General features: G+C 30.5%; 4 protein-coding genes across 4 annotated transcripts; 1 reads left to right on the top strand and 3 right to left on the bottom strand.

The window, feature by feature from the left end:
- The first annotated feature begins 3059 nt into the window (after positions 1-3059).
- Positions 3060-4703, top strand: LOC124941369. Its single transcript, XM_047481680.1, has 3 exons — positions 3060-3264; positions 3337-3455; positions 4485-4703. The coding sequence occupies exons 1-3, from the start codon at positions 3113-3115 to the stop codon at positions 4502-4504; spliced, it is 291 nt and encodes a 96-aa protein (XP_047337636.1). The 5' UTR covers positions 3060-3112; the 3' UTR covers positions 4505-4703.
- A 130-nt stretch (positions 4704-4833) lies between these two features.
- Positions 4834-7810, bottom strand: LOC124941367 (rho guanine nucleotide exchange factor 8-like). The gene is made up of 7 exons (XM_047481678.1): positions 7096-7810; positions 6873-6989; positions 6532-6686; positions 6362-6436; positions 5989-6255; positions 5481-5801; positions 4834-5340 (listed from the first exon to the last, which is right to left on the bottom strand). The coding sequence occupies exons 1-7, from the start codon at positions 7337-7339 to the stop codon at positions 5002-5004; spliced, it is 1518 nt and encodes a 505-aa protein (XP_047337634.1). The 5' UTR covers positions 7340-7810; the 3' UTR covers positions 4834-5001.
- Positions 7811-8498: 688 nt separating this feature from the next.
- Positions 8499-10058, bottom strand: LOC124941368 (chloroplast processing peptidase-like). Its single transcript, XM_047481679.1, has 5 exons — positions 9524-10058; positions 9295-9432; positions 9057-9143; positions 8908-8975; positions 8499-8791 (listed from the first exon to the last, which is right to left on the bottom strand). The coding sequence occupies exons 1-5, from the start codon at positions 9977-9979 to the stop codon at positions 8653-8655; spliced, it is 888 nt and encodes a 295-aa protein (XP_047337635.1). The 5' UTR covers positions 9980-10058; the 3' UTR covers positions 8499-8652.
- Positions 10059-13238: 3180 nt separating this feature from the next.
- LOC124944120 (proline-rich receptor-like protein kinase PERK1) lies at positions 13239-16297 on the bottom strand. Its single transcript, XM_047484593.1, has 8 exons — positions 15342-16297; positions 14757-15260; positions 14579-14665; positions 14430-14500; positions 14271-14347; positions 14041-14188; positions 13811-13969; positions 13239-13724 (listed from the first exon to the last, which is right to left on the bottom strand). The coding sequence occupies exons 1-8, from the start codon at positions 16024-16026 to the stop codon at positions 13416-13418; spliced, it is 2040 nt and encodes a 679-aa protein (XP_047340549.1). The 5' UTR covers positions 16027-16297; the 3' UTR covers positions 13239-13415.
- Positions 16298-27471: the final 11174 nt, after the last annotated feature.

Genomic DNA, 27471 nt, shown 5'->3' with positions numbered 1-27471 from the left:
ATATATATATATATATATATATATATATATATATATATATATATATATATATATATAATATACTTGTAGGAGGGCTTTTATATATAAAAAAAAAATCAGTTCTAGTAAATCCTTATTGAAAAAAAAGAATAATAATCTCAAATACGTTTATTTCACCTTCTTTATTGTTAAGAGTGGGACGAACACGAACTCGAGAAAAAAATAGCAACACAATCAGAGGGTGCGAACAACAAGCGACCCATCAACGATTAAGAGGATTGTTCGGATTATAAAAATTTAAGTCGAAAAATTCGATCGGACTAAACAAGATGTCGAACCGTAAATAGATCCGAAATCAGGAAGAGAAATAAGGTGTCTTCCGATACTAAAAAATTCATTGAAGAAGAGAAAAAAAACAACTACCAAATTCTAATGATACCAGCATATATCCCTCTACAAACCAACCATGAATTCAAATCACACTTTCACACGCCTCTTATCCTTTGGCAAACCAACCACCAATCACAATCGACCTTTAATCTCATAACCTCGTGATAATTTGTTAAGGACCTCTTATCACTTAGAAAACTACATCTCAATCACATTTTCACAAGTCTCTTATCTATCATCAAACGAATTTTACCAACCTCTTATCCCTCGGTAAATCAATCATCAATCTCAATCACACACTTTTACACGCCTCACAATTCGGTCAATCAACATCTCATTCACATTTATTTGTAACCATCAATCACAATCAACCTCTATTATCGTGATCTTACGATCATTTTTTACCGATCTCTTATCTTTCAACAAACCAATCACCAATCTCAATCTTACCGTCCTCTTTTCCTTTTACAAACCAACCACTAATCTCATAGACCTTTCATCTCATAACCTCATACTTTCACATGCTTCTAATCCCTTAACAAATAAATTATCAATCACAATTGAACTCTAATTTCGTGACCTTACAATCATTTGTTACCGGCCACTTATTCCTCGGCAAACAAATCACCAATTTCAATTGACCTTTCATCTTGTGACCTCATTATTTTCACATGTCTCTAATCTCCCGTCAATCCAACCACAGATCTCAATGAGCCTCTCCATCTCATGATATCATACTTTTACATGCCTCTTATCCCTCAGTAAATCAACCACTAACCACCAATTATAATCACATTTTCACACGTCTCTCTTATCTCTCGGCAAACTAACCACCAACCTGAATTGACTTCTTATCCCTCGACAAACTAACCACCAATTTTAATGTTACCGTACTCTTATTCACTAGTAAACCAATTATCAATCACAATTGACCTCTTATCTCGTAACCTCACACTTTCACACTTATATGCCTCTAATTCATCAGTAAATCAACAATCAATTCCAATCAACCTCTAATCTCATGACTTTACGATCCTTTGTTATCGAACTCTTTATCTTTTGACAAACCAACCATCAATCCTAATGTTACAAGTCTATTATCTCTCAGCAAATCAACCACAAATCCAAATCACACTTTCACACGTCTCTTATCCCTCGACAAACCAACCACAAATCTCAATTAACCTTTAATCTTGTCACCTCGTTATCCTTTGTTATCGGCCTCTTATCCCTTGGCAAACCACATCACATTCACACGTTCATAAGTCTATTATCCCTCGGCAAACCGATGTTACCAACCTCTTATCCCTCGTTAAACTAACCATAAATCTCAATCATATTTTACACGCCTCTTATCTGTTGGCAAACCAACTACCAATCTTAATTGACCTCTAATCTCGTGACCTCACGATTCTTTGTTACCGACATCTTATCTCTTGGCAAACCACATTCCAATAACACTCTCGCACATCTCTTATCCCTAGGCAAACTAACCACTAATATCAATCGACGTTTAATTTTGTGACCTATCACTTTGGTCAATCAAATATTTTATTCATATTTTTTAACCACTCTCATTTGTTATCGACCTCTTATTCCTAACCACATCACAATCACACTTTTGATTCATATTTTTTAACCACTTTCATTTGTTATCGGCCTCTTATCCCTTGGCTAACCACATCACAAACACACTTGGTTAAAAAGATTGTACTTATTTTTGTTATATAGCAAGTTCGAAACATACATATAACACTTTTAATTTTATTTTTAACTGCTTGAAATTTATGGGCGAGTAAACCTACGATCCAACCCAAGTATCAATTTACTCTCACGTGTATATTCAAATTAACAACAACTCTCGACTCATTTAAGCATATATATATATATATATATATATATATATATATATATATATATATATATAAAAGAAATTAATTAGTAAATAATAATACAAAATAATATCTACAAAATCAAAATAATTTATACAATTGATGATCTTGAATCTAGATATCAAATTGTATGAAAAATTACATAAATAAAATTTCCAATGAAAAATCCAACAATAATGTAGTTAGTTTGTTGATGGTCACTCCAAAAATAAACTCATTTAAGTTCTTGAATAGTGAGTATTGAAATAGATTAAATCAAATAAATCAATGTTAAAAAAATTTCTAACAAATATTATGAGCGACAATTAAAATTATTTTTAACCGATAGTTGATAAACAATGTCGAAAAATGTCATGCTAAATGATAATGGACAATATATACACCTGACTAGAATATTAAGAAACTCATATAAATTAAAATAACGTTAACAAAATCAAAATAAGATAACACGAACAAAACAAAACACTAACTAAAAAAAATAGTTTCAGGTATGCAATTTATATAGAGGAATGAGTTCTGATTGATTATTTTATTAAAATTATAATAAATTGTGTCTTTTAGTTTTTAATTTTTTTTTAGTTTATATAGAGGAATGAGTTCTGATTAATTATTTTATTAAAATTATAATAAATTGTGTCTTTTATTTTTTAATTTTTTTTAGTAATATATATAGGTTATGTATTATGTGATTAGTATTAATGAAAAATTTAAAAAATAATTTATAATAATGAGAAATAATTAATTAGATTAAAGTTAAAAAAACAATTTATATGCAAAAAGATGTTTTAGGTTGAGCATTAAACCTTGAAGAAAGGGTGGCATAGCCGCCAGAGCTTCTGTAGTCTTCTTCAATGTCTGCTTCCTCATTTCTATCTAGGTTATCTCCTACCCTTCGATCTGCATCATCAAAGCTCAACAAATGTCATTCCTTTTCTGAATCGCCCATTCTCAACTCAATCTCACAATCATCCGCTTCTCTCAGACGTATTCCTCGCTCCTCAAGGTCAGTTCTTGCGTTTTAAGTTTGTTCCTTTACATATATGTTATTATATTCGTCATTCGTTACGATATACAGAATTCCTGTGGAGTTGAGCTGCTTAATGACGATGTTGCCACTGCACAGTGCGATAGCTTCTGCTCGATTACAGTCGATGTTGTCTTTAGAGTCTCAGTGTTGGGGTTTAGTTCCACAAGGTGATATTTTTACTATCTTTGGATCATGATTTATTCTTGTTTACAAATTGATTATCAAACTACCCTTTTCACCCCCTGCTTATTTGAAGTGTTTTTTTACAAATTAAAGAACACCCATATGGTTTATTTGACATGGGAGAATGAAAAAGATTGATCATATTTCAGTTGATGCTCTGCAATATGTTTCATTAGTGCAGTTTGGTCATTTGGAGTAGAAATTGTTCTAGAGATGCCTTTATTTTTTGCATTGTTCAGAAAGAAATGGAGAGGTGTAAAAGCAACTCTCTTGAGAAGAAGTTTGAACACTGATTTTGTAATACAAATAATAGGAAACTTCACTTAGTACCTTTTTACAATGTTCCTTCTTTCTGGCTTAGCCCTTAGAGAAAAGAGAGTTAGGCTCAGGTAATCTGAATCCACCAGGGTCTTACCTAAGAGACTAAAGCTCTCAGTTCGATTCCCAAACGCTCTGATTTAAATTGGGAGTCTTGCTAGTTTTCCCTGGGAATAAAACTATTTTTCTCGGAATTGAATAATGATTTTATGTATTTGATTGTGCTCAAATTACAAGTTTCTCTGTTGTTTAGTATCATTATATCCCCATCTCCCTCCTACCAGAAAAGAAAAGGTCTTGAAAGACGATGATTCTAGTTTTCTTTTTTTTTTGGAATTTGGTGGTGTTCAGTGTGCCTTCTGCATCTAGTCCTTGGGTCCTATGGGCTTTTTTGGTCCCTGCATTTGGTTTTAAAAAATGTTGTTGAGTTGGATCACATAGCTGTATTTGAATCAAACTGCGGTTGGTTCAGTCCAAAATTTTCTAGAGACTGATAAATTTTCGTTTGGATAATTTATCAGTCTCTAGAAATTTTCGTTCAGTCCAAAAGAATGTGAGTTGAATCTTAAGTTGGATAATTGGGTACATGAATCTGTTTGATTTCGATGTGATTGGGATTTTACTTAAAAGCTTAACATTTCAGATTATAGTGATGGATTAGTTAATGCCCTAAACATATCATGTTCATGTTGCAGGTATCTCTATGCCTTTATGACAGCCAAATATGCAGCTGAGTAATCTTATGGTTGACGAAAAAGATAACAGTATTAACTTTGGGACAGAATAAGCGATGTTCACGAAAGTTTTTATGATTTTCGACTTGATTTTGTATCTTGTTTGGCCTAGTTGAATCTTTAATGGTTTTTCATGTTGTCTCTTGTTTGTGGTGATTGATGGAGAATTTGTTTTTATTTTATGTTATGATGGTTCCTTAAATGATGGAGTTTTCTTTATCTTTAGGATCCTGTTGTGCCTTTTCAAATATTGTAAATGACTCAAGTTACAATTTTATTTGAAAACTAGTATTTTATATCAAATATTTAGTGGTTTTGATCATAATGTGTTCTCTATCAAAATCTTAAAAGAATTTACTTTCAAACATTTTCAATAAATAATTTTCCTTTCTAGTCAGTTTATATACATGGAAGAAAAAAAGGAATTAGATGTACAAAAACCCGTAAAAACTCCCTTATATACCCAGAGAAGATTTAACTAGAAGTATCGCCGCGTAGGACCCTTTAAAGCGCTCAAACTCTCCAACTTCTCCATATAATAATGTCTTCTATGCGAAGATCCCGATTTGGTAGTGGTAGTAGTAGTGGTTTCTTCTTTTGGTTCGGCCATCTCCGAATACCATCCCATTATATCAGATAGTGTCTCACTATCTTCTGTAGGACCAGACAATCGATCCCCTGTTCGACTGCATGTCTCCAAAGAAGGATCGTGTGCTAGTGAATCGGCGTATAGAACGTCGTCTATTCGAGACATGACTGTGTTCGCCAAGCTTTCAAGTACCCTAGTATAACTCTCAAGGATAGCATGCCCAACATCCTACAAATAAAAAAATTGATTGCATAAAGTGTCGGTTTCCTAAACAGAGTTTGTCGCAAGACTTTTTACTTGTCGAGTTTCACCATTTAATAATATTATTGTATTTTTTTGTAAGAGTTATGATTGTTTTTTGCACTTACTACGTTGAATTGAATTTTGCTGATATCGAGTGATGATTGAGGCAAGCCGGGGAATTGTAGTTTGAGGAGGAGCAAGATTGTTTCGGCTCTCTCTTCGAATAGCTCTCGTTTTTCCGTGCTTACAGCTGAACTCCATGAAGATTTAGAATCCTTGTGGTGCATTTTCCTCCTCCATATCATAATTGAGGCCTCGATTTTGTTCTTCAAGTCGAGCACTTTGTGCTCGGTTGAAAGATCTAAGTGCGAAAGGAATTCTGTTGGATCAAAGCAGTCTATTGTTATGCTTTTATACATCGAATCTCCAAGGCTTGATCTTCCATTCTACAAAATATGGATCATCAAGTGAGCAAAACACAATAATATAAATATGAGACCAGTTTTTTTGTTCGAACTGACAGGATCCTCTGCATCCATTTTGCAGTGCTCCCCCTATTCCCTCTCACAGGGGAAGGGAAATAACGTAATAAAAAGAAAAAAAGTAAAATCATTTCAATAAATGATTTTGGACCTTGGGGAGTGATTCAAGATAGTTTTCTGGGATTTCCATCTCTGATAATACTTGAGCATTGATAGCCATTGATGCTTTAAGTACTTGATTGACCGCATCTTTCTGTGTTTGCATCCATTTTCGACAGTTATCTGATAAACCATTCTTCGGGACTTTTACTGTTGGTAGCCACCATTTGTTGTTTCTCTGGACACCTTGCTCCGATTCATCTGCATCTTTCGATACGTACCAGAATTCCATTTCTTCTTTGAAGTTATCTAGGCAATCCTGAATAAAGTAAACACAATTTGGTATCTTAGTTGAAGATTATATCGATGAAATAATTGAAGATGGGATAAGGGGTAAAAAGAAATTAGTTTTGTTTTCTCCTTACGATTAACATTGCATCAAGCTTTTTCAAGGCCGGGATGTTCATGAGCAAGTCTTTTCTTTGCTTGGTCACCATTATCTGTCAAAACAATGAAAAGCTAGACAGGTATCAAGATCTCTCTCTTTTTCTTTCAAAAATCAAAATAGAGGAATGGAGGAAGATTGATTAATTACCTCCATGATTGATCCATCTTTGTTTGTCTGTTGAGAAGGAACAAGCTCGACAATGTAATCGGTGACGGAGAGAAGCCAATCCACTTCTTTTTTCCACCTAGCCTTTCTATCAGCAGGCATAGGCTCCAATTTCCTCTGTTCTCCAAAAACAGAAGCTGCATATTCAAGATTATACAATTCAGCCTATTTGGTATCATAATGATTTTTCATTGATTCAGAAAAATCTACAGTATTTCAAAAAATAATCTATACTGGATCATGGTTTTCATACAAAACGGGAAAAAACACTTACAATGATTGAGACAAAATATAAGTTTCCAAAGGTGTAGAAAAATTATTACCAGCAAGATTGGTTATGGCATTGGACAGAGCCAAAGCTGATGAAACACCATTTCCTCCACCAGACATATCTTCTCCCAATAGCAACTTGGCAAATCTTTCTTTCATCATCTCCAAATCTAAACCAAAACCAAAACAAGCACATGAATTTACGGAAAGGGTATTTTATGGTCAATTCAGATTTTAGCATTTTAGGTAAAAAAACAATCAATATGGGTTATGTACCTGTAGGCTGGCTAGGGATTTTAGGCTTGGGAGCAGGAACCGGAGCATTTTCGATGGGTTTAATTGGGACGAGAGTAACTCCTGCGCGCGAAACGTCATGGGTAGAGGAGCTCCCACTCTTACATGGCCTCTCTTCAATTTCCAATTCTTCCTCAAGTTCCATGCTATGACTGTGTCTACCAGGAAGCTCAAAGATCTTCCTGAAATGGAAGGACTTTGTCTTCTGAGCATCATTCTCTGGCATTGCCACAACAACTTATCTCCTTTGAATTATCTGGATTTTGAAGAAAAACCCTTTCTGGAGTGGGAGAAATGAGAAGAAAGGGTTTTTTTGTGATGCTCTCTTCAGGCTATGTTGTTTGTTCAAGAGGGAATGGGACGTGGGGTGCAAGTTTCAGCGGGGAAAGGGGAGGTTGACAGAAAAAAGAGAGGGAAATTTGCATATTGTTGAAAGAGAACGGCCAATCTCTCTCCCTATAACTGATAAAACTGATTTCTATCTTTATTCACATTTTTTTTTTCCTGAAAAATCCATCTTTATTAATATAGGTATTAATATATTTTATTTTATTTTGCTGAAAGTTACTCATATAATTGCCTAAAATGAGAGGACAATATGATAAATATGCTCCCACGTGTCCTCAAAAAGATTCTCAACTTTCAATTGAACTCCATTTGAAAACACTTATACTTTATGTTTCTCTACCACACCGATGAGAAACAACCAATAAATTTTTGAATCTGTGTCTATGATCTTGGGTTTGGGGGGACTGAAAGCAATGGCGTAAACCTACTAAACTAATACATAATTGTGTTACCGTGTATCATATTCATAAAATGAGTTCATCCTGGGCGGTCAAATAATCTGATTTAAAGTAGGTTATTGAAAATAAGGTTATTTGAGTAAGAAGAGATTAGGGGAATCAATATATAATGAAAAGAAAATATTATTGAAAAAATTGATAGTATTTCGTTTGATTATTTGATCGATGGGTAGATTGTTGATTCGGTATTTGGCTATTTGAAAGTAATCTCAAATACCCACCTCAAACAAGACCTAAGTTCAGTTATCAAACATAATCTCATTCAGATACATTCCTAGATCTAGAATTTTCGTATACATGTGTTTCCTCGAGTTCATATATCATATTCTAAGCCCAAAAACAAACTAATAGACACATATAACCAATTTAATGCTGGCCAGACAATTGTGAGCGTTATATAAGTTGAAAAAAAATCCCATCAGTAGTGATGATAGGAGTTCGAGGGAGGGAAATCATTCCACAGCCCCGCTCTGCCCCATTGTCATCCCTATCTGGAACTAGACTAATTTACGAGGACCATTATATAGACTCTAATAGAATAACCCAAAAAGAATCAATGCTCAAACAACATTTCATGTGAGAATAGATAAAAGTTGGATCCTACTACCATTAAGAAACAATAAGCATCTTTTCAATAGTTTTTCAAATTTAAAGATTCATTAACATGGTAACTAGCTAGAAGTGAAATTTCGCGTATTGCACCTGTGATAATCTTCTCGGGACAAAGAATGCATTAAAACAATTGAGGAGACGAGGTTTTGTCCACTTTCTCGATAGCACAACCTTGGGGTAGAACAGTACTCCCAACCCTAGACGGAGGCCAATACCGAAATACAGATCTTCCTATTATGTTCTTTGCAGGAAGGGGACCCCTACAACACCAAACATGACATATTTAGCAAAAATAAGTAAAATATTTTTCATTCAGTTTCTGGTTTGCAAAGACAATATAGGAATCAAATTAACTGCTAAGAATTGTGAACATTACCAGACATGAGAGTCATAACTATTGTTACGATTATCGCCCATTACAAAGACCGATTTCTCTGGAACACGCTGCATTTACATTGTGGAGATTATTATGTAAAGAGAACATGAGAAAACAGGCATTCCATGAATGTAGGAGGTTTAACTTACAATTGGAGTCATGTTATAATTGGGTGCCTCTGAAATAAACTCCTCATTTCGTACTACACCATTGACAATCAGTTTGCCTTCACGAACCTGTAAACAACCACAAGGGAGGGAGACAAGACATCAAGATCAAGAATCTTGAAAAATCTAGTCTTACTTTACCCTATTCACTATCGTGTTAGATTAATATTTGTGTGATTACTCAACATGAAGGAAGACAACAGTTTTCGATAAATCTCACCTCTACAACATCACCTTCCTTTGCTACAATTCTCTTGACGAAAACATCAGCATCAGTGTATCCAACTTCCTGCAAAACTGGAGGGCTTTTGAAGATGACTATGTCATTCGGACATGGCTGTCTGAAGTAATAAGAAACCTGAAAAGTGAAATCACAGTATATGTCAATTATGAATCCTTCTAACAATGAGACCGCGAGTAATGTGGAGAAAATTCAATGAAAAAAACACCTTTTCTGCAACGATTCGATCGCCGACGTCAAATGTAGGGTACATGGATAAAGAAGGAATGAATCTCGGTTCTGCCACAAAGGACCTGAAAGCAAGAGAAACTGCAATCGCTGCGAAAATCGTTTTTGCATCGTTGAAATCAAAATCCAACCATTCCGGTAGAATCCTATTTTTTCTCTCTACCTGCTGCGAGTCATCATCTCCTCCATTTTCCGACTCGACAACAGCCTTGGTTTCCTCGGCTGAATCATTGAAACCCTTGCAACTTAGATTCCGTTGCCTATTTCCTGGACAGAACTGCTTAGGGCTCTTTGAATAACGTCGGAAGTGAGTGATATTCAATTGAAGTGTTCTAGAGTGAAGATTGAGACCGAAGATGGAGGAATTTGAGGATTTTACGGGGGGGAAACTTCTTGAAAAACTAAAATCGGTAGAAATTGGATTCAAAGTCGTCATCTTCAACTGCTACCAGTTCAATTCTCTCAGTTTCTCACTCACTAGACTATCTAAAGAAATTGTTAGAGGTTTATTTTTTTTGTTCAATGCATTCTCTTGTTTAGCTTTTCATATTTTTTATCTCGAAATTTTTATAATTCGAATAATATTTTCGGTTATCAGTGAGTCATTTGCTATTTATACTTTTCAATTGTCTTGATAATCATTTATCGAGTACGTGTTCGGTCCTGTGTTCGGTCCTCTTTTAGTAACAAAGTAGTTGAAGTTATCGGATTTGGGTTGTTTTTTATTTTTCAATAAAGAGTCAATAAAACAAATCTTTTAGTTTGATACAGAACGACTCCTGAAATTTTTTCAAAAATCTCAATCGAAGGCGATTAGTTTCATCTTTAACTTCAATCGAAGGAGATTGATTACATTTCTAAATTTCAATCGAATGTGATTGATTTCATTTAAACTCCAATTGAATACGATTAATTCCATTTTTAACTCCAATCGAAGGTGATTGATTTTATCTTAAATTTTAATCGAAAATGATTGATTTCATCTTTAACTTCAATCGAATGTGATTGAGTTCATCTATAACTTCAATCGAAGGCGATTGATTCCGATTTTAACTTCAATCGAAGGCGATTGATATTATTTTTAACTTTAATCGAAAGCGATTGATTCCATCTTTGACTTTAATCGAATGCGATTGAGTTCATCTTAAATTTCAATCATATACTATTGGTTTTATCTCAAACCTCAAACAAGACCATTGAGTTTATCTTAAACTTTAATCAAAGACGATTGATTTTATCTCAAACTTCAATCGAATATGATTGAGTTCATCTTAAATTTCAATCAAAGACGATTGGTTTCATCCTAAACTTCAATCAAAGACGATTTGTTTCATCTTAAACTTCAATTAAAGACGATTGGTTTCATTCTAAACTTCAATAAAAAAAAGATTGGTTTCATCATAAACTTCAATCAAAGACAATTAATTTTATCTCAAACTTCAATCAAAGGTGATTGGTTTCATCATAAACTTCAATAAAAAAACGATTGGTTTATCTTAAACTCCAATCAAAGACGATTTGTTTATCTTCATTTTAATCAAAGACGATTGATTTCATCCTAAATTTCAATCAAAGACAATTGGTTTAATCTCCAACCCCAAGGTGATTGACATTATAACAAATTCACTTGAGCTTTAATAAAAGACGATTAGTTCGTTATAATATAAATATTAAATCTCTCGCTCAATGAGAGGAGCGGCATCAACATAATCACTAAACAAAGTTGTGATTAGAGTTATCATTTAGATTTCTCGCTCAATGAGAGGAGTGACGTAATCTTTAAATTTCCTGCTCAATGAGAGAACGATAAATCAACACACTGATATTATGGAACAACGTATACAATCAACACACTAAGCTCATGAGTGATGTATCAATTCAAAGTAACGCAATCAGGAAACTAAGTCAATATGTGTATTCACGTACAATCCAAAGACTAGACGATGTGTGTAGACATATAGTCGTAATAACCTGTAGATCGATAAACCAGGAGCGATGTATATTTTAAACAAAGTTGAATCATCAACAAGTGGATGATAAATCAACTATGAAGAATGAAGAGTAATTACACGAGTCTCCTAAGATGTTCGTCATGTTTTTTTTCTTTTCATTCAATACATCCGAAATAAACTTTAAAATTGGGAATTTTCAAAACGTAGTGCCTATGTTCAAACTTAGACATACATTTTCTAAACCGAATGATTTCTACAAAATTATGTCAAAGAGGAACATTCTGTAGACACTCATTTTCACTCCCAATTTTTATAGTTTATAAACAAATATCTTTGAAATAATTTAATTTTCAAAGAAAGTCAATTTTTGAATTTTAATAAGTTAATGTAGTAATTTGTCTAACTTATAATACTTACTAAATCTATTATACTTAAAATATTTAAAATTTTATTTAATTAATTAAATATTTAAAAAATAAAAAATACCAAAATATAATATATATATATATATATATATATATATTAATATTTTTTTAATCTAAATAAATAAACTAATCTAATTAAATAATAACAAACAACTAAACTAATTATTTAAAAATAACTAATCTAATTAATGAAAACAAAATAACAAAAATAACTTAACAATTTTTTTAAAAAAAACTTTAAAATATTAATATATATTTTGTTTATTTTGATATTTTTTTTTAACTTTTAAATATCTAAGGTAATTAATTAAATAAAACCTTAAATATTCTAAGTATAATATTTTTTTTAAGTGTTATAACTTAGACAAATTACTACATTAACTTATTAAAATCAAAAAATTGACCTATCTTAAAAATTAATTATTTCAAAGATAGTTATTATAAACTATAAAAATCGTGAGATAAAAAATGAGTGTCTAAAGACCTCTTACATTGATTCTCTAATTACTTTATGAGTTTAATTTTTTTTAATTATATATACAGATGGTTAATTATCACTTAATAAAACTTTTTTATGCCGTTTACTTACTAACCATCTCTAAAGAATAATTTTAATTGTCGCTAAGGATACTTGGTAGAAAATTTTCGACATCGTTTAATTATTTGGTTTGTTCAACTTTTTACTTCATCACTTATCATTACAAATTTTTATAGTCACCTTCAAATAAATAAAGATTTTCTAATATTTCTCATTAGAATTTTAATTAGTCGAAATTTGTGATATTTTTTAACATTTATATTTTCATTTAGTTGTTTTATTTTTGTTAACATTATTTTGAAATTTATTTTTTTATATTAATCCTTATTTGAATTTTAAAAGATTTATATAATTTTAGTTTAGTTTCTTTATGAAATGAATTGTTATAATAAATATTAAAAATATGTCAATATGACATCTTGTTGATGTTTAAATAAAGCAATTCACATATTCCTATAAATAAAGTCATCTTCTCTTTATAATCAATTTAGAATGACAAAATAACATAAGATATTTTAATCAAATGAAATTGTAACAAAAAAATTCTTACCTAATAACAACTAATTTTTTTCTAAGAAGTTCGATTTTATATTCAACTTACCAAACTAATATTATAAAAAAAGAACTTCTCAAGTTCTTACAAAATATTGTTTCTTATTCAGGCCATAGGAGCTACACTAAGAATAAATTCATGTCAAAAACAAAGAAAAATAATGTAAATAGTCTAAAAGATCATATTTCATTCCTAAAACTTGAATGGTATTTATGTGACAGTTGATATTCTCAAAACATTGAACAATCTTGAAGGTATTTAATAAAAGAATCCAAATAAATTCAAAAGAATTGACAATAGTATCAAAATACTTTATTTTCTTTTCTATAATAAGCTTTAAAGAATAAGAACACTCCCAAAATGGAGGGAAAAAAATCTTTCAAACCTTCAATGAAAATAGTTGGTCATAGATCGGAGAAACCTCGACTGTCTTTGTTCAGCCTTCTGGTCTCCATTTCTTCAGAAGTTAGCACTTCACTGCTCGAACCCGACTGGATCAAACCATATTCGCTAGTAGTTCTTCCTCCACTATACTCGCTGCTCGCATATTCCTGACTGTCTAAAACAAGTTTTCTGAAATTCTTCATATCTACCTTATATTCTCCAGTATCATAATCTGAATTATGAGAACCATAAACAGTGCTATGTCCAGGTTTGATCCCTCCTTCATTTAAATCATCCAAAGAAACATCTCCTTCTAAAGCCCGCACAACCTGTCACAGACAAAAACAAAACTTATTCGAGTCAACTACCAAAATAACTAACCATCATGAAAAAAAAAGTTGGTTTTGTTTTAAACCTGGCTCATTTTTGGTCTACGTCTGGCTGAATGGCGCACGCTTACAGCTGCACAAGCGACCATCCGAGCCATCTCGACGTGATTGTAAACGCGTAGTTTTGGATCCACTAGGCTATCGAAATTCCCATCCTCCATAGCTTGTGTCAGTATTGGTCTTGCCTGTAATAAACATAAATCATTTGAATTTGATACAACAATTTTTTATTATTTTGAAAAGAATGATTACTCACCCAATCAACTAAACTATCATCCATGAAAGAGTTGGAAGTAGCAACAGGCCTTTTTCCAGTAATCAACTCCAAGAGAACGACGCCAAATGAATAAACATCTGATCTGTCTGTTAGCTTCCCCGAAGAAGCATATTCAGGAGCTAAATAGCTATACAAGAATAACAAAACAAATTTATCTCATCTGTAAATCATACCAAGATCAAAAACACTAAGAAAAAACAAAGATTTACCCGAAAGTTCCCATGACACGAGTAGAAACATGGGTATCGATATCAGAAGTAAACCTGGCAAGCCCGAAATCAGAAACCTGTGGAAAAAGGAAAAGACAGAGGTTTATTAGTAACTAGCTAAGTCTTTTCTTTTGTAAAGATCGGGTTTAAAAGATGAACCTGAGCTTCAAAGTTCAAATCAAGTAGTATATTAGAAGCTTTGATATCTCTATGAATGATCTTTGGATGGCCTGCAACAAAAAATATTCAAGAATTTTATGATTATGGGTCGAAACAGAACAAACATCATAGGTTTACTCAAAACTTACAGTCCTCGTGGAGATATGCGAGTCCTTTGGAAGCTCCTAGAGCGATTTTCAGCCTTGTAGCCCAATCCAATGAAGACTGTCCTTTTCCTGAAAGAATGAACAAGTTGTAATGTCATGAATGTGAGGATTGATTGATCAATTATCAAGCATGAATGTGATATGGGTTATGAATAGGTACCATGTAAATGGAATTCTAAAGTATCATTTGGAAGGAATTCATAAACAAGCAATCTTGAAGATCCAGTTATGCAATAGCCCACTAATGAAACAAGATGTCTATGATGAACTCTGCTAATGGTATCAACTTCTGCGTGAAATTCGCGTTCTCCTTGGCCACTTCCAGCTTTAAGTTGTTTAATAGCAACCACTTTTCCATTGGGAAGAATCCCTTTATGAACATAGCCAAACCCACCTTGACCAAGAAGATTTGCAGTCGAGAAATTGTTTGTTGCTCTGGATAATTCTTCTAAGGTGAATGTGCTTTTTGGATAACCTAATGCAACTCCTCCGGCAGGCTGTGAGGTTGGGTTTGTATCACTTTCGGAGTAGGCTGAGACAGAGGAGTAAGGTGGAAGTGATGAGTAATCAGTTTGTGGTTTTTGGGGAATCGAGATTTGATGATCGGGCGGTGGAGGAGCGGTATTGTGTTGCCATGGTTGTACTTGGACGCCGTAATGATTATCTGCAAGAATCCAAGATAGATCAATAATGTCAATTAACGAATTGAAGAAGTAAACAAACAGGAATTGAAATCGTTTGAAACCTTTAGGACCGTAAGATGGAGGTGGAAGGTAGAACTCATGTCGAGCTTTTCTCTTCTTCTTGCAACAGAAAATGAACAAAATGCTCAAAATCGCTAGTGCTGCGACCCCTCCTAAAGTGATTCCGACAATGACCCCTGTCGATAAAGTCGAACTTGAAGACGATGATGGTGTTGTTGTTGTTGATGGAGGCGGCGGCGGTGAAGAAGAGGATGGTAAAGGCGGTGGCGGGGGTGAATTGCCGATCGTTATCGGCGGCGGCGGCGAAGACGGCGGAGGAGGGGAAGAAGAGGATGGTGATGAAGGTGGCGGTGGAGGTGATGGAGTGGTTGTTGGAGTAGGTGGCGGCGGAGAAGAAGAAGGTGGTGATGGAGTAGTCGTTGGAGTAGGCGGTGGCGGCGGAGATGAAGAAGGTGGAGGTGATGGAGTGGTTGTCGGAGTAGGCGGCGGCGGCGGAGAAGATGAAGGTGGGGGTGAGGGAGTGGTCGTCGGAGTAGGCGGCGGCGGAGGAGATGATGAAGGTGGAGGTGGCGGGATACTCGCCGGAGGGGGAGGAGAAATGGCAGGCGGAGGAGAAGCGACGGGTAACGGCGGCGGCGGTGGACTAGAAATTGGTGGAGGAGAGGTAACCGGAGGAGGAGGAGCGGTTGTGTTGGACGGCGGCGAAGTTGGGGAAGGTGAAGACATATTTGAAACTGGGTTTTGTAAAGAAGAATGAAATCTAAATAGGGTTGTGAAAATTGAGATCAATTAATGGTCGGAGAAAGAACAATCTCTCCGGCCATGGCTATGGAAGCTTGTAGTGAGTTTTGTAAAAAAATGGGTTCTTTGGGATTTAGATGATGGAAATGGAGGGGAGGAAGTAACGTGGAAAGGGAGAGAATGAGATCATTCTGTGCTGTAAAAACGAGTCAAAATGAAGAATTATTACACACGGCCGGAAAACTGGACACAGTCGAAGAGAGAGAAAGTGAGAGAGATGGCTGATGAAGACGATGGTAAAAGGTAGGACCCACACGATTGTTGCCCGCAAATTTCTCCTTATTGTATGCTAACTTGTATTTTACTTTTTTGGAAATGTTTGCTTTTTTGGAAAAGTTTGATTTTTTTATTATTTGATTTTAGTTAGGTTGATTTATTTCATTTTTGTAAATTAGATTATTTCTCTTTTTATCACAAATTATTTGGTAAATATATATATATATTTTTTAAGATGTTTCAAACTTTAATTTGACACTTCTTATTGACTTTTAACTCTAACACACTGGATTCACACAATTTGATTCATTATCGTTGTTGTGATCGATTATTTCATCTTTAATCACAAATGAGTCAAATTTTATTTGGTACTTTGAGAAGATTCAATTGTATGGAGAGGTTGAATGAGATGGGATTTGCTTGTTCGGAATTCTGAATTGAAGATGAAATTGGTTGTAATATCAAAATACGTTATTTGTGGAGTAAAGGGAAAGTGACAAAGTAAAGAAATAATTTTATTTTTTTAATCTAAATATCTTTTCATAAACGTGTCAAATTAATAAAATAAATGTAATGTGAAAATAAGAATACGAATGTTTAGTTTATTTATAATAAAGTTTTTCATGGTTAAAATTATGATACTTTTATGACAGAATTCAAAATTCCATTATTTAATAAAAAATAAAAAAAATAATTGTTTTAAATAGTAATTGGACTATGTTTTATTTCAATTATTTTTTATTTTATGTTTGTTTATATAAAAATACTTTATTTGTGGAGAAAATGGAAAGTGACTAAATAAAGAAATAATTTTATATTTTTAATTTAAATATTTTTATAAGCGTGTCAAATTAATTATAAAAAAAATATTATAAGGTCAAAATAAGAAGATTAATGTTTAGGGTCATTTTTACTTCACAATTCAAAATTCAATTATTTGATCAAAACATTTTAATTCGAGTTTCAAATAGTGTTTTATTTCAATTTTTATATAAAAAATACATAGTTAGATTTTAAGTCATAAAATTATCTTCCATTTGAAAATAAATATTTATTATTTTAATAAAATTACAAGATTTATAAAATAATTGAGAAAAGTAATAAAAAAAAATGAATGTTCTATACAAAGTCAAAATTATATAAATTATAATTTATAAAATATTCTTTATATAAAAAACAAAATAATAATAATCACACCAACTCAACTTAGATAGTTCAAATATTAAAAACATTTTTTAATAAACTAATTGTCTCAAATTCAATAGATTAAATATCTGAAAAATCTTAAACAAACGAAATATTTCAATAATCACTAATATTTTATAGAATCGTGATTGAGAGAGTACACATTTTATTTTATTTGATAAAATTCTATTAATAACTATAAGTTAAAAAGGATAATAGTTAAAATAAGAAATGGATTAAATTTTATATTCCTAGGAAATCGTACGCGTTCTTTACAAATCATATCAATGATCCATTTAAATGTGATTTATCCAAAAATTAATTTTATACCTTCTCTATTAAGAAAATTATCTGTTTATCCAAAATAGAATCATAATATGTACATTTTTATTATTTAAAAAGTTAACACATTGTAGTCAAACTAAAAAAATATATATATTGACAAAATCTTGTCTTTTAGAAATAAAAATACTTTCACAATTTTTTTATTATTATAAAAATGACACAATACCAATAAGATCATAAAATGGTTCAAAAGAATTGTGGACATATTTATGAAATATTTATCCAGAATTGTAAGACGGTGAATTATTTCCATTATTTAATTAATTTGACCATATTATTAAAATGTTATAATTTCTTATATGTGTATAAATTATAATACAGCCGCATAACTACTAGTCAACTGTGAAAATATGGTTATTAAAATATAAAATATAAAATATGGTAATGGTGCAAATTATATATTCATGTTATAGTTGAATTGTTCTTCAATCCAAAACATATATATTTTTCCATTACTTTCACGTTACTAATCATTTTAATATTCTACACTATCTCTCTAGAACCAATCATTCAATTTTAGCCTAATTCAAATGACCAAGTGAAATCTTTTGATTTGATTTATTTTTATTTATTCTAATTTTTTAAATTAAAAATAAAATTTATTAAACTTCATTACAATAGTATATTAGCATGGTTTATATTATAAATATTAAAATATTATACATAAAATAATTTATTATTTTAAAAAATAGAGGTATAAATATTGATTTAAAAAAATTCAAATTTTATATTTATGTATATAAATGACTAATTTTTTTTTTATAAATATGTTAGTAATATATATATATATATATATGAAAAATATTATATTTTTAAATATTAAATTTCTTAAAATTATTATATATAAATTTATATGTATAGATAGAAATAATTCACATAAAAAAGTATATATATTTATTGATATCAGAGGGTAAATTATAAGTATATGAGTTCAGGTCATTTAATCGATGTTATTGAATTTTGTATTTTCTCTTCTACGATTTGAATTATCAAAATTTTAAACATTTAATGATTATTTTAAAATTTATAAAATATTCGTTATATTATTTTAACGTATTATTTTTATTTTTTTAATTAATTTGTTGCGTTTTGAAATAAAATTATATTTATAAACGTTTTAATTTTTTTTTAAAATTATGTATTAATTTTTGGATTTAAGCATTCTAATGCGTTGAAATTGGTTTGAGTGACTAAAAAATTGTGCAATCTAATAAAATATTTGTGTAAATTTGAATAGAGATAATTTTTTTTTATTATAATAACATAACTTTTTGTAAAGTCTACCAATTTTGATGTATTTATATTTTAAATTAAATATATTTTTATTTGAGATATACACATTTAAAATTGAAGTTTTGTCAATCTATTATTTTATTTTTACAAATGTGGTAAACTAATTCATAAAAAAAATATTAATATAAAAAGTTGTGAAAAAACTATAAATTATAAATGATTAAAATTGTGATAGTTTGAGTATTTTTTATGTATATATAAGTTATATATTGTGAGTTCTTAATATTTTTTATAATATATTATATAAAAATTTATATATAATAAAGTAAGTGAATATATATGGAAGTTTTTTTTTATATAATTTAAAGAAATTAAGAGAATAGAATATAACTATAAATTTTATTAGAGAAAGAAAAACATTTAAATATATGTAGTGAAAGAAAATACAAATATATATAAATATATATATAAATTAATTATAAAAGGAAATTTATTTATTTATTATTTTATTTTTAATCGAATAAATATATATATATATAGTATTTATTATATATAAATTTTATAAATATATAATTATAAAATAGTGAATTTATATTATATACAAAATATATTAATTTTTTATTGTATATTAAATATTATATATATAATTATGAGTAGATAATATATATATAAAAATATTATATATTATAAAAATAGAAAGTTTATTTTTCTTAAATTTATCTATCCTAGTTTAATATGATAAATAAATTAATTGGGTATAATAATATATTTTTATTTATTTTTATTATATGAAATTTTATAAATATATAATTATGGAAAGAGTAAAAATTAGGCATGTTGCACGTGAATTTCGTTCTTAGAGCTTGTTTGATCCAGGTTATTTAAATAACCTGGAAAGAGAGAAAAATGATTATTTATAATGATTGGTGATAATTTTGAAGAAATGATAATGTTTTTTTGGTAAAAAGACTTAAAAGTATTGATATATATATAAATAAAATAAATAATTATAATTTAAAATAGAGGGTATTTTAATATTTTAGTTAATGACTCGATTGATTTGAAGAATGAGAGGGGGAAGTGAAGTGACAAGTGATTTTGTTGGATTATTTTGAAAACCCAAATACGAACAAGGGCTTAGAAAAAATGAATAAATTTAATTGTTTGATTAAGTATATTAATTTGATTACTGAATAATCATTCTTCCTCTAAATTGAGATAAATGAATCACATTCTTTCTTTGGAGTCTATTTTCTCTTTATATGCAATCTTCAATTTATATTTTATTTTTTTTAAAGTTAAATGTATATTAAAAATAAAAATAAAAAATCATTTAAACACAATAATAAAGCATGAGTGAAAATAACAATTAAAAAAATAATATTTAAAAGTTATCGAACTCGTAAATCCTTAAGAAGAACGATTAACTCCCCGATAGACTCTACTGATTTTCCTAAACTAATCTCAGAAAGTATCAAAATAATAGTATTATGAATGATACGCATCAGACGACTATGATCATTGAAATTCGACGATTTCTCTCAAATTAGATAGTTCACCAAAGAATAATTGAGATGGTAACCCAAATATGTAAGCATGCCATATCAGCCGCATCAATCCATACTTTTCAACAACGACCTAAAAACTCGGGCATCATCCAATGAATCCCAGTAATACTCCACAAATTCTCCAAATACTAGTCACCCCTCAACAATACAAAAATAAGTGATTTGTCGATTCAACCTCTTCTTGACACATACGATTAGCCATAATACAACCTTTTTTATGCACACATCATCTGTTAGAATTCCACAATAAATAATGCTCCATCTAAAGAACGAGATCTTGGATTGAATATTTGACTTTCAAAGTTTTTCCCAATAAAAATTATATGAAATCATCTTAGCGAACAACTTGTAGCAATGTCCCACATGGAAACTATCTATATCTTGCCAACACATAATGTCTTGTTTAAACGGTGACACTTGTTTGTGTCATACCAAAAGTAAAACTCTATTATGGGACGAAATCTCCATAATGTTTAATCTCCTTCTATATCTAGTTCGACTAATTAAACCACTAGACCAATGATTAAACATGTCTTTAATTGTGTCATTTCTACATATAGCAATAGAAGCAAACTCAGGATACATCGTAGCTAGACTTTTGACACTACACCAAACGTCGTCTCAAAATCTAATAAAAAAAATCATCCCCCACAATGAATGTAGACTACTTACGAAAACTTTTCCATAAAGAATAAATTCCCTTCCAAATGCTACACCCCGTTGGATAATTAGACATTTTGGTGAACCAACCAGACCATTCATTACCATACTTACATCTGATTATCGATGCTCAAAGACTATTTGACTCCATTGAAAATATACTACACCATTTTGATAGAAGAACTTTATTAAAAGAAATAAGATCTCAAATATCTAGACCTCCTTAATTTTTTAAAACATTTAACCATATTCCAACTAACTAGATGATAAAATGATGAATTAGAAGATCCTCATATAAATTTACACATTAGTCTCTTCATTTTCACTGCCACACTCTTGGAAAAAAAAATGAATAACGACATCATATATGTGGGTATATATGACAACACACCCTTAATGAGGATTAACCGATCCCCTTTCGAGATTATTTTACTTTTCCATCTAGACAATTTACATTCCATTTTAGTGATAATCGGATTTCAAGAAACCGTGGATCTCAATTTAGCACCTAATGTCATACCAAAATATGTTGACGGAAGATCACCAATTTTGAACCCCAATACATTGGCCAACCTTATCCTTCTTCTATTCGAAACAAAGATGTCTAATTTATTAAGATTAACTCAAAGACCGAAACATGCACCGAATAACCATAAAATATCTCGAAGGTGTTTAAAATTAATATAAGTAGCTTAAACCATGTAGAGCGTGTCATTAGCATAAAGAAAATATGATATTGCGAAATGATATTTTTTGACCCATAACTCACTCCACGGATGAGTCCCGAGTTTTTTATGAAAGCCATCATTTTTTAAAGAGCTTCTATAACAATGACGAACAAAAAAATGAGAGAGTGGATCACCCTGTCCGATCCCTCTAGAGCTCTTGAAAAATCCTTGAGAACTTTCATTAATTTTATTTAAAAAATATTAAAAAAAAGTTAATATGAGATATTTTAATAAAAATTGTTATTAAAACATTTATACTATTTTAAGCACTAAAAATCTGCACACTTTAGCACTAAAAATTTACATGCCAATTTATAATATTAAAATAATTATTTTAATTTATTTTTAAATAAATAAAATCAAAAGAATTAATCGCGTGACCCAAAACCCATTTAAAGCACTTAATTAGAATTAATTATTGTACTAATTAATCAAATTAACTAAGAGTTAATGCCAAAACAAAAAATAAAATTATTTAGGAAAAATGTTACACTCATTTATTTTAAAATAATTTTAAAAAATCAAGAGATTAAAATAAATAATTTAGGATGAAATGGCCCCAAAATTATTTATTTAACCTTAAAATATGGAGAAAAAAATTGGTAAAATATTTACCATATTTATTTTAATATTTTATGTATTTAAAATGATCAAAATTAAAGCTAAAAGGTGGAAAAAAAATCAATTTCAAACTAACTCTTAAGGTTTAAAAAAAATCATAATCGGGTGTAGCCAAAATCCTGGAGGAAGGCTAAAACTGAAACCGCGTTCATCAAATGGACGTTGTAATCTCATCCAACTCCCAAGAAGCGCCCGTATAACCCGTTGTAGCCAGAGACGCGCGCCCAAGAAGCAGGCGGTAGACTAATGCATTTTAGCCAGATCGCTAATGGAACGCCCTAAACGGCATTATTTCATGCGCCACATTCGTCTTCATCGTGATCGCCGAAGAAGATAAGATCAAATCCACTTTTGATTTCTCAGAAGTGGAATTTCCTCCATAATCAACCAAAACGACTAATTTAAAGGTTCCTATAAGAATAGAGATGAATCGCCCATATTTTGGCTAGTTGACTCAAGAACAACCAACATACCATTAATGATTTTTGGCAGATTAGATCCACTTGGATGGATCAACCGACTTAAAAATTCTATAAATACTCCCACTGAGTCATCTAAACGTAAGAGAACCACTATCCACCTTCAAATTGAAAAAAAAAATCAAAAATCTGCCATTAAAGCTTCAAACTTATTTTTTGAATTTTTTGTTTAAGGCTTTAAAACTTGGATCTGATCATCCCAAAAGCTTTATCAAGGATCTATATGTGTTCTTCAATCATTGGTAATGTTCCAATCACCCTCTAATTTACACTTGGAAATTTTATATTTTAAATTGCATAAGCTTGTATGCTTTCTATTTATGAGATTTTATGGTTGTAAATCATTCATATGATCATTTACGAACTCTCTAGATAGGTTAGAAACAATCAATCAACCTAAAACAAAATAAAAACAAATTTGAATTTAAAAAATCAAAAAAAACGTATTTGTTATTCTTGGGTTAATTCTCTTAAATCACAACCCAGAAAGCATCCCAACATGATTGTTATCATGTTGGGAAATTGTTTGGATCATGTTTGATCCATCACGATCATGTTTGATCATAATAAAAAATTTCAAAATAATTGAAAATTTTGAGTTATTGATTTGGTCAAAACGAGCAATTTGTGTTCTTATTTTGGTACCAATCAAATATCTGAGATATAAGGATTCTATTGGATAACTCTTTTTTCCTCAAAACAACTTTAAATTAAAAACCTATTTTTTTTATCACAAACTATTTTGAACGATTTGATCATCATCCAGATTGATTGATAATTTGAGATGATGATCAACATATTCTTAGGAGCTTTGTGAAGCTATCCGAGCCCTTGGATCAAATAATCAAAGCTAAAAAAACAAAATTACAAGACATGCACTTTAGTGTTCTTGAGGACCGAGAGGTCCGACCAACAATCATCGGTCCAAACCGAGAACTAGGAACGAGAAATTCGAATCTAGGACCAAGAGGTCCGACTGATATTCTTGAGCTAGGACTGAGAGGTTCGGCTGAAGATTTTTACATCCAACTACTGAGAGGTCCAACCCAGGACCGATAGGTCTAATATAAGACCGAGGAATCTTGAACCATAACCGAAGATTCCTTAACCTATGACCGATGAGCTTATCCTAGAGCTAACCTAGGACTAGTGGGTTTGTACACTTAGACCGATGATCTCAGCCAAGGACCGAGAGTCCTTAACACTTAGACCTAGGGACTTTGACACTCCGATAGAAGATACCGAGCCTCGACTAAGAGGTTTCTCAATCCTTACCAAGAGTTTTTAGACCCCGATCCACAAAAATGAATCCAAGGCATAGGACTCTGGTCCTAAGGCTTGTTTAGTTCTCTTTTCAAAATTTCAAAATTATTTTTATAATTTTGGGACTTCAAAACATTTTATAAATATCTCGAAAATTAGAAAATGCTTTCGAAATTTTTTTGGGATATTTCCACAAAAATGTATTTTAATAAAGTTCTGTTTGAGATTTATGTTAATGCCTTTAAAAATGACTGATGTTCTTTAGTATTTCCTCCCTATGTCAACGTCATCTGCAACATATACCAGCATTTAAATATTGTTGTTACAATATTTTAAATAACGCACAAACCTTACGCATGCTTAGGACTGAAAGAATAATCGATAAATAAAACGTTATACAATCGATTTTCAAAAGTCAACTTTATAAGTAGAGAACATTTTTAAAACGGGTACAAAGGATGAAACGCGAAAGTCATGGTATCACTAAATTACGAACTAAAAGAAACTATGGCCAATATGTTTGTACACGTATGCCAACTTTTTTATTTTTAAAAATTAATTGACGATTATGTTTCAAAATAAATAATCTTTTAAATTAATTATGTTTAATTAATTTAAACTCAAGAATTTCTAAAAACAAAATAATTTTTTATTCATAATTAGTAAAATAAAATTGAATCATCCAATTTTTTTCGTTATAAATAATTATTTTTTGAAAAATATAATTAATTTGATAAGATATTAGATGTTTATATTTTATTAAAGTATGACACACTTACATATTATATATAAAAAAAAATATAATTTTATATTTTTAATTAAATAAAATTGAGATATTAATACTAGTTTCAATTACAAAATAATATTAATAATTTATCTCTAATGAATCCAAATATTATTAATGAAAATTAGAATAATTAATACTCATGACCAAATACTACACTTTTATCAATCGTAGACTCGTAATCATTTTAATTCTACACATCTATCAATCTCATTCTAATTCCTAGTATATATATATATATATATATATTCAAGATTTAGTTAATGGCTTGCTTGTAACAATATAATTTCATCTGGTTTAGTTATTTTTCAAATCCAAAAAATATTATTTTATTTTTTTTCATTTATAAATCATTTAATTCATTAATTAAAATATTTTTTTATTTTATCATTATATATATATATTAAAAAGGTTCGTATGTATTAAAAATGAAAAAAATCGTTTAAACCCAACGATAATGCATGACATAAAAATAACAAATAAAAAATAAAAAATAATACTTAAAAAGTTATCAAGCTCGTAAACTCTCGAGAAAAACGATTAATTTCCCGATAGACTCTACCGGTTTTCCTAAACGAATGTCAGAAAACATCATAGTAATAGTATTATGAATGATACACATCGGACGACTACGATCATTGAAAGTTCGACGATTTCTCTCCAACCAGATAGTCAACCAAAGAATAATTAGGATGATAACCCAAATATGTAGGTCTGACATATCAGCCGTATCAATCTAAACTTCCCAACAACTATCAAAAGACTCGGGCATCACCTAATGAATCCCAATAATACTCCACATAAGGCACCAAATACTAGTCACCCTCGATAATGCAAAAGTAAGTGAGTTGCCAATTTAATTTCTTCTTGACACATACGACTAGCCATAATACAACTTTTTTTCATGTACATATCATTTGTTAGAATTCCACGAAGAATAACACTCCATACAAAGAATGAGATCTTGTATGCAATTTTTGACTCCTAAAGTTTTTTTCAATAAAAATTATATAAAATTATCTTAGCGAACAACTTATAGCAATTCCCCACATGGAAATTATCCATATCTTGCCAACGCATAATGTCTTGTTCAGATGGTGACACTTATTTGTGTCCTACCAAAATTAAAACTCTATTTTGGGACGAAGTCCCCGTAATATTTAATCTCCTTCTATATCTATTCGACTAGAAAAACCACTAGACCGATGATCAAACATATTCTTAGCAGTGACATTTCTACAATAGCAATGGAAGTAAGCCCATGATACGTCGTAGCTAGACTTCTAATACCTTTTAATTATTTTTATCCAAAAATCATCACTAATCATTATTTTTCAATTAATTGAGTTTTTTTTTAAAACCTTATTCGGATATAGGAGTATGTAATCTTTGAACCATTGTCTTATTACAAAAATTATAAAAGTAATCCATTGCAAAATAAAACTCTTCAAACTTTCATTAGAAAAATAAGTTGAAAATATGTTTAAAAAAATTACTTTTGAAAAAAAAAAGCACGAGCACAAGCGGAAAATTCTATTATAAAATTTAGAAAAATCCAAAATATCAAATGAAAACACAAAATAATATATATTGTTTGCAAAATGATCAAACATGTCCTTAATTGTGGCATTTTTACATATAGCAATGGAAGAAAGCTCAGGATACGTCGTAGCTAGACTTTTGATACTACACCAAATGTCGTCCCAAAATCTAATAAAAAAACTATCCCCCACAATGAATCTAGACTGCTCATAAAAACTTTTCCATATAAGATAAATTTCCCTCCAAATGTTACACTACGTTGGATAATTAGACATTTTGATAAACCAACTAGATCAATCATTACCATACTTATATTTTATTATTGATGCCGAAAGACTATTCGGCTCCATTACAAATCTATTACACTATTTTGATAGAAGAACTTTATTAAAAGAAATAAGATCTCAAATATCTAGACCTCATTGATCTTTAAAACATTTAACCTTATTCTAACTAACTAGATGACAAAACGATGAGTTAAAAGATCCCCATAGAAATTTACACATTATTCTCTCCATTTTCACCGCCACACTCTTAGGAAAAATGAATAACGACATTATATATGTGGGTATAAATGACAACACTCTTAATGAGGATTAACTTACCCCTTTTCGAGATTATTTTACTTTCCATCTAGACAATTTACAATCCATTTTAGTGATAATAAGGTCCCAAGAGACCTTGGATTGCAAATTAGCACCTAATGGCATACCAATATATGCTGACGAAAGATCACCAATTTTGAA

Source organism: Impatiens glandulifera, chromosome 6 (genome assembly GCF_907164915.1).
Source record: "Impatiens glandulifera chromosome 6, dImpGla2.1, whole genome shotgun sequence".
Taxonomy (NCBI): Eukaryota; Viridiplantae; Streptophyta; class Magnoliopsida; order Ericales; family Balsaminaceae; genus Impatiens; species Impatiens glandulifera.
Note: the sequence above shows the minus strand (reverse complement) of the source record. Positions and strands in the feature narration are given on the sequence as shown.